This window comes from Triticum aestivum, chromosome 4D (assembly GCF_018294505.1).
Source record: "Triticum aestivum cultivar Chinese Spring chromosome 4D, IWGSC CS RefSeq v2.1, whole genome shotgun sequence".
Lineage (NCBI taxonomy): Eukaryota > Viridiplantae > Streptophyta > Magnoliopsida > Poales > Poaceae > Triticum > Triticum aestivum.
The window spans coordinates 350882644-350890357 of NC_057805.1; the positions used below are offsets into that span (position 1 = coordinate 350882644).

At 49.6% G+C, this 7714-nt stretch overlaps 1 protein-coding gene across 1 annotated transcript; it reads right to left on the bottom strand.

The window, feature by feature from the left end:
- Window positions 1-815: 815 nt before the first annotated feature.
- LOC123100016 (uncharacterized) lies at window positions 816-1796 on the bottom strand. The gene is made up of 3 exons (XM_044522018.1): window positions 1508-1796; window positions 1226-1331; window positions 816-1137 (listed from the first exon to the last, which is right to left on the bottom strand). Exons 1-3 carry the CDS (start codon window positions 1763-1765, stop codon window positions 1028-1030), a joined length of 474 nt encoding a protein of 157 aa, XP_044377953.1. The 5' UTR covers window positions 1766-1796; the 3' UTR covers window positions 816-1027.
- Between the last annotated feature and the right edge of the window lie 5918 nt (window positions 1797-7714).

Here is a 7714-nt window from a genome sequence, read left to right on the forward strand (position 1 = left end):
GATTTGGGGAGGGATTTGAGGGGAGAGAGAGGGAATCGCGACTCCTCTATTCAAATGCTCTTGGGGTTTGTGTGGGGGCAAGGCTAGGGAGGGCCAGCCCGCGGCGGTTAGTAAGTGCACGTGTAGCGTCTTTCGTCTAGGCGCTACAGAAGGTAGTGTAGCGCATGTCGGCTAGGCGCTGCACAACTAGAGGTGAGGTGGGCCCTTGCCCAGCCTCAGGATGCGACACCGTCAGGCGTGTATCAGCAGCTATTCAGTCTAGTGTAGCGCCGACCTGTCGGACGCTACATAAAAGGGTCAGCTGGTGAAAAAATTTCACCCATTGTGAATTAGTGGCGTTTCAAGGTTATTTTTGCCCATTTTGCCTCGCCAAGTTGTTGCTTGTCACGTCAAAATCAGAGGAAAGAAGAGGGGAGGGGTCCTTGTCCCGTGCAGAATCCCATCACCGATTCCACGGCACTGCACACACGTATGGCGCCGATGCAAACTTTCCTTGTTTGGACCGTTCCATGCTGGCTTGAGCGAGCCAAAGACAAGATGTCCCATCCCGTCACGGAGCACGTTCGTGTACACCTACTTCTCGCTGAGCATAAACAGTAGTATGTTTCCTCCATTTTCCCGTGATCATGTGTACTAGTATCTCTGGTTAGGGGAGAACAGTGTTTCTCTGTGCGGGACTACCGCGCTTTTTCTTTTTGTTCGTTATGAGGGGAAAAAAAATGAGAATCCGATTGCAGGAGCAGAGCATTTTTTGCGTGGCGTAATGCGTTGCTTGGACCATTAGCACACAGTGGGAGAGAAGATGGGACACATGATGAGTACAATTAGTACGTACTCCATCTGAAGAATATCGCAACAGTACGAGCTGGCTTTTGATACCTGCCAACCTGACCCTGTACATGCACCACCACACATAGATCGCGTCGCGTTAGCTGACCTCCCGCGCCGTCGATCTTCTAATTATTCGTTCTACTAAGTGCAGAACGGCCAACATCTAGAGCAAGCAGCACGCATCTCCTGTTGGTCATTAGGAGCTGCTGTCGCTGCTGCTGTTGCTGCTGCTTCGGCCTTCTGATCTCAACTGCTTGTTGTAGCTGTCGAAGAACTCCTTGTTCTCCTTCTCCAGCTCTTTCCACACTGCAAGCACGCCCACTCAGCGTCAGTACAGATAGATATATTCCTGCTGATCAGAGGAAGCAGTAATTGATTTGAGACGCCGGCCTACCTGTGGAGGTGACGACCGGCTGAACGTCGGCGCGCTTGGACAGCGCCTCCATGCACTCCTCCATGCTCATCCTGAACGTCATGCACTTCTCTATCAGATGGTGCACCTGCAAATTAAAGCCCACCTTAATCACTTAACCAATTCTGATGTCGACGTGAGAAATCAATGTCCTGTGCATGCTGATGCTGGTGATCATCTATCTGCTAGCTAGAAGAACCAAGGGCGCAGCAGATCAAGCTACGAATTAGGGGACGGGAAGACGACGATTGTAGTAGCACATACCATGCGGATGTAGGAGGCCGGAGAGTCGTCTCCCAGGGCCATATTATATCTTCTTCCTCCTATTCCTCTTGCTCTTCCTCTTCCTCGGTCGTAATCGTAATCTGAGGAACTGTGTGTGTATGGGGTTGTGTGGTGATAAGGCGTGCAGAGTCGACGGAGGAGGAACCTATTTATACATGCACCATGGATGAGGACACCGCGTCGCCCGCCGGCTCCCTGGGCCGGGTCCGTGGACCGGCGTGCCCTCCCAGGCCGCATGGCTCCGCCAGCCGGCGCATGGACGTGGCGCGCGGAGCCTGGGGCCGCAAATGCGGGCGGGTGCGTTCACGTGGGCGCGGGCAGGGGATTGGAGGAGAGGCGATTCGCCGTGCGAGAGATCGGAAAGGGATGTGGAGATGCTGTGGCAAATATCTAATCCCTATCCCGTCGTAGGCTCGGGTGCTTCCAGGTCGTCCATGCCATGCCCGAAGAAGGGTCCGGGCGTAGGAAGAGGCTGGGCGGACACGCACCTCGTGCCTTCACGTGCCACCTGGCCCAGCCGGCCACGTCGCGACGGCCAACGTGGGGATTCGGGATTCCACGCTGCTCTTTTTCTTTCATTCTTTCTGGCCCCGGTGCTGTTTCCTTCGCCGGCTCGCTTGAGAATCCTTAAGTGCAGAATCAATCACTGGCAAATAGTGTGGTGTTGTAGTAGACGTCCCGCACGGTCGGGGTTTGTTGCGCGGTCAATTCGGTGTCATGGCGATGTGACGACGGTTCACTGTGTACTTCCTCCCCATAGAGCAGTGAGCATCGCAACTAATCAAGTAATCATACTACTCACTCATCACGAAGCTTGCTGTCATGGCTAGCGCTAGAGGCGACAGCTTACGGTGGATCCCGCCGTCTCCCGGTGTACAACATGCATTCCATTGCATGGATGGAGGCATGGAGCGGGGCGTGCGACGGGGCCCGGGACGAACCGGACAGACAAAATGCTTGCGTGGTGCGCGGGCAGGCGCTTGGGGGCTTACATGGCGGGGTAGCTGTCACGCATGCACGCTGCCTCCCGCGCAGATCCGTCGGCCCCAAAATTTTCATTCAAATCAATTGGTCCCGACTCGGAGTGGCTGCTAGTGCTGCCGCGGGCAGACTCGCAGTCACGCCCGCTTTGCCGCTTGGGGGAGAGAGAGAGAGAGCAGAAAGCTGTACGCATACACCGCCCGTCTGTGGTCTACTGCTCCAAGTCTTTTTCTTGCACTAGAGAACTGTGCGAGCATGCATATATTTCTTTCACATGGAGTAAAGTTAGTACCGAGCTCTTGCACCAGAACCTACGGCGCGAGAGACTCCGAGCTCTCCGTAGGAGGAGAGGTCGAATGCGATGGAGCGCACAGGAATATAGCAGTTTCGTGATAATTAAAGTGTCGAACCCATAAAAAGCAAAAATAATGGCAGCTCGCAGCTGCGTTGTCGCTGATGCAACTACTCTAACATCCAAACAGGAGTCAGGAAATAGGCTACTCTAGTCGGTTGAGGGGAAACGACGAAAAGTTAGGTTAAGCGGAGTACTAGAGCGAACGAAAAATAAATACTCCCTCTGATAATGAAAAAGTGTCGTGGCTTTAGTTCAAACTAAAGGGATGAAATAAACCATGGAGAGTTAATGTGATGTTTTAGATGAGTAATGTTGATGTCTAAGTACGGCCTCGTTCCGCGTGCGACATTGAACTATCAACTGCCAACACGTCATGGCTTGATCAGTACCGTGCATTTTAGGATACATACAATCTAACCCATATCCCACACAAAAAGGGGTTCAAGAGTCGTTACAACCCATCAAGGAGACCCACACAAAAAGGGGTTCAAGAGTTGTTACAACTCATCAAGGAGACCATGATGGGGCGGAGAAGGGGCATTGGTGAAGAAGGTGGCGTGGCGGCGGCGCAGTTCCCTAATCATCAGAACTAGTGTGTCAAATGAGCTGTCAAGAGATCAGAGCAGTTTCTTCACAAGTTCGTGATCAGTGATGTCTTTGGCCCCGAGACCTTGCAGCTCGTTTGCAATGTCACCCAGACGATCGAAAGTTTGCTGACAACTTTCATTTCCGATTCGCTTAAATCGATTGAACTTCGCCTGAAGAGTATCAATGCGGGCTTCTTTCTGTGTTGAAACACTCTCATTTATCTTTTCGAGAACATCCCACAATTCCTTTGCAGTTTCACACTGACGATAGCGAAGAAATTGAGCGCGAGAGAGATGGCCACCAATTTCACCTTTAGCTTGAGCGTCCATCTGAATGAGTTTCTTCTCGTGGTCAGCGGCATCCTGGGGCACTTCAACCGTGAATCCATTCTGCACCACGTTCCACATATCACCATCAACAGCTCGGAGAAGGAACTTCGTCTTCTCTTTCCAGAAGGGATAATCGGTCCCATTGAAGATGGGAATCTTGAGGTGCGACTTGTCGCTCGGTGAAGACATACTTAAACTCCAAGGTGGTTAGACCAAAATGAGCAGAGTCAAAGAGTACCTTGCTCTGATACCAATTATAGGAAAGAAGTATGTCTACCAGAGGGGGGGTGAATGGGAGTTTTAAAATTTCTTCGAAAATATCAAAACTCTCGGAAGCCAGCAGCGGAGGGAATGAAAATAGTGTACAACGAGCGAATATAAACTAACGAATGGAAACTAAAAGCATGCATCAAGACAAATCACATGATTGAAACAGTTCGAATGTAAAGAGGAGAACTAGAGGTAACTAGTGATGCTCGATGGCGACAAGGTATTTGGTAGACCAGTTCGCCCTTCTACAAAAGGACTACGTCTAGTTGGAGGGGTTGTGACTTAGCACGGAAGATAAACTCTCTTCGCCCTATTCTCCTCGACAATTGGTTCGTCAACCAATGTCGATCACTCGTGGTAGATACTTGAGGCGATCTCCGAACCTTTACAGACTTCTTCTTCGAGAACCACAATTACTCTTGGTCTCTGAAGAAATTGACACCTAACCGACTAGAGAGTTGGTAGCTCTCAAGAGTAATAGGTGGAGCGTACAGGACTTAGATTCGAGTGATGTTGAACCACTATCTAATTTTTTGGCTCTAGAGTTTTCTCTTGGTAGATTTTAAACTCAAATCACTCAGGAGAGGGGGTTGCTCAACAATCATCTCACAATCAAGCAGAGCAGACACCAGACAACGCCGGTGCGGGGTGGCTATTTATAGCCGCAACCTTCCCTTGTGGGAAATGACCATTTTGGACACGCGGTCCAGCCAATGGCCAACCGACACGTTCACAATGGTCGGATTTCAAGAGCAACGGTAACATTACTTGAGGACCAAGTAATGCTAACTCCTCGGCCAGAGAAAAATCAATCGCAGCGAAGAAGATCACAGTCTCTTGCTGGCAAGTATTTGCTCGAAACACAAAGAGATTTTTCTCGCAACTTTCGTAGGATTTGGGTTTAGCATCAGAGAATCAAAGGTTCGACGCTACACCCCTCTTAATAGTACGGTGGACCTATGACTCAATAAAGAGAAGAGAAACAATGAAATAAATGCTACGTCTTCACTTCGTCTTCAATCTTTTCGGTCGCAGTCACTTCCTTCGGACGAGCACCGAATCAATTGCTTCGCGTCAGCAATTTTTGAGGGGTCACTCTTGTTATCATAATCTTCGGTGATAACCCTCACTACCAGGTATGGGATTATCTTCGGCGTTTGAATCAAACCCCTCTTGATTCCAGGGACATGTTACTCTGTGTGCACTAGCAAACACATAAGTCCCATACTGTTTATGTCAACAAACCCCAAAACATAACGAGGCAAATTATTGCTCCCATTATCCAATGCTAGATTTAGGGGGGAGAGGAAGTTTAATTTTAGGGGAGAAAAATCTTTGGTACTTATTGCAAATCCCTTACTCCTTTGGAGACATGCCTTTACCTAAATGAAGTACTTACTCTGTGGTACTCACCCATTGCATGTTATCCCAATCTTGGTACTCTTGTGGATCTTGAAGTCTTCTTCTTGAAACTCTCTTGTGTTACCTAACCTTGTTTTCTCAAGTTTGTTTCTTCAGGACTTAGGTTCAAGGATCACAAGGTAAGTAAATGCATCACACTCATGTGTATGATGATCTCTTGCTTTTGCACATATTGTTTGCAAGAAAGGATCATTAACATGGAAATACATCTCATATCACTTTCTGCTCTGATGCATATAGCCAAAATACATGTAGCTGATTGCTTGCTCTGTCATATTGTGCATTCACATGTCTTTCAATTCTATCACTACATGATTGCACACATGTAGGGGGGGCTCATGCAAGTACATGTTCTTCCAAAGCTTTACTTACTACTCTTCATATCTTTCACTTGATGTTTTGATGTATGTTGTCATCAATTACCAAAAAGGGGGAGATTGAAAGGACAAGTGCTCCCTGGGTGATTTTGGTAATTAATGTCAGCATATGTCTTGTTGGACTAATAGTTTCATCTAGCATATTTCAGACGAGTTTAATAGTGGAGTGGCAAGGATAAGAGGATGTGAAACCCCTTCAAAAAAAACTTTCCAAAAAAAACTTCAAAATATGAAGAAAAAGGATTGGCAAAAGCTCAAGACTCTTCTTTTTTGTTTAGGTGATCCAAGATCACATTGAGTCCATAGGAAACCCCATACTAGTAAAAGGGGGTGAGGTGTTGCATAATGGTCTACTTGCTCAAGTGCTTAGTGATATTTCTCCAAAAAAACCAACCACTTTCTCTATCCAAATATGTCCAAAACCTAAACACCAACTTGGCCCCACCGATATGTCTCATCCGGAACCACCGAGTTCATCTTGACATAGCCACTGCCAGAAACCCTAACAGTTCGGTCACACCGATACGGATCTCGATCTCATCGAGATGGCCTTGCCAGTGCTCCGTGACTTGTTGCGTTCACTTCTGTCTCACCGAGTTGTTGCAATCGGTCCCATCGAGTTGGTGTCACAACCCTAGTCCGTGCATGCATTAGAGTGACTGCATCATGTTTAAATTTCCAGAAACTTGAAATGGGGATGACAGAACCCCCCAGCACCCCCTTAATCCAACTAGGGTTTACTAAAATCTTTTTCAATGAACCTGAAATGCCCTTCTAAAATGTTCATCATCTTTGCCTTGGTTTAGAACCTCTGACAAAAATGGTGCACACTTTTCTAGGACATCATAAGGTCACTGGATTAAATCATATGTTATTTGCATTTGGACATTTAAATGCTATAAAATATTGTAAATGTCCAAATAATCATAAACTGAAATGTTTACCGTTGGATACATTCCAAACAGTGGCTTTGAGCAGTTTTCATGATTTTTGAGTTAATTTTAGTATTTTAATTAAAGCCCTAAAGTTACAGAAGAAATAGAAAACAGAAATTAAAAGAGAGAGAGAGAGAGAGAGATTTACCTGGCCTCACCTGCGCAGCCACCTGGCCGGCCCAGCTAGCAGCCCAGCCAACTGGCCCAGCCCACTGGCCTCCTCCTGTCGTCTTCCTCCTTGCCAGGAGGATGGGCGCGTGCCCGACGCGCGCGCACCGCCGTGCGGCCACCTCCACCCTGCCTGGCTGGCCCCCCATCGCCCTGGACCTCCCTCGCGACGCCACGCACCCCCTGAACCTCTCTCACTCTCTCCCCGAGCTTCTCTCCCTCCTCTGGCTCTCCTCTCGCACGCACCCGAGAGCCATCGTCGCCGCCGCTCGCTGTTGTCGTGGCCACAGCCACTGCCTCGCCTCGCCGATACGCCCAGAAGCTCCGCCACTTCTTCCTCGACCGCCTCACCGAGCCACGCCCCGCCGAAAGCCCTGAAGCGTCGTCCCCGACCTTGTCTTCAACCTCTGGCCGCCGGTGACCTCACCGGGGATTTGCGAGCTCCAGCCCGTCCCCGGACTCGCCGTTGCCTCTGCTGGAATCGCTGTGAGCCCCTGCCCCTTTCCCCTCTCTCCCCGTGCTCGTCTGCGCCTTCTAACCACCGTGGCCATCGGAGCCGATAGCTCCTCGCCGTTGTCCATGTCGCCACCGCGGCTACGGCCCTACAAGCACGCGTCCAAGCTCACCACTGAACTCACTGCACCCCGACGAGCCTAACGCGCCCATCCGCGGCTCCTGCCATACCCTGCATCGTTGGTTCCGTCGATGCCCGAACTCCGGCGACCACAAAAGAGCTCACCGCCGTCAGCTCCGGCCACCCC

Bases quoted from the DNA above. Each gene is read 5' to 3' on its own strand.
- LOC123100016 (XM_044522018.1), bottom strand. From the start codon at position 1,765: ATGCGGCCTGGGAGGGCACGCCGGTCCACGGACCCGGCCCAGGGAGCC. The intron at 1,332-1,507 runs GTATGTGCTACT...TTTAATTTGCAG, and splicing joins CGGCCTCCTACATCCGCATG to GTGCACCATCTGATAGAGAA. The intron at 1,138-1,225 runs GTAGGCCGGCGT...GCGTGCTTGCAG, and splicing joins GCCGGTCGTCACCTCCACAG to TGTGGAAAGAGCTGGAGAAG.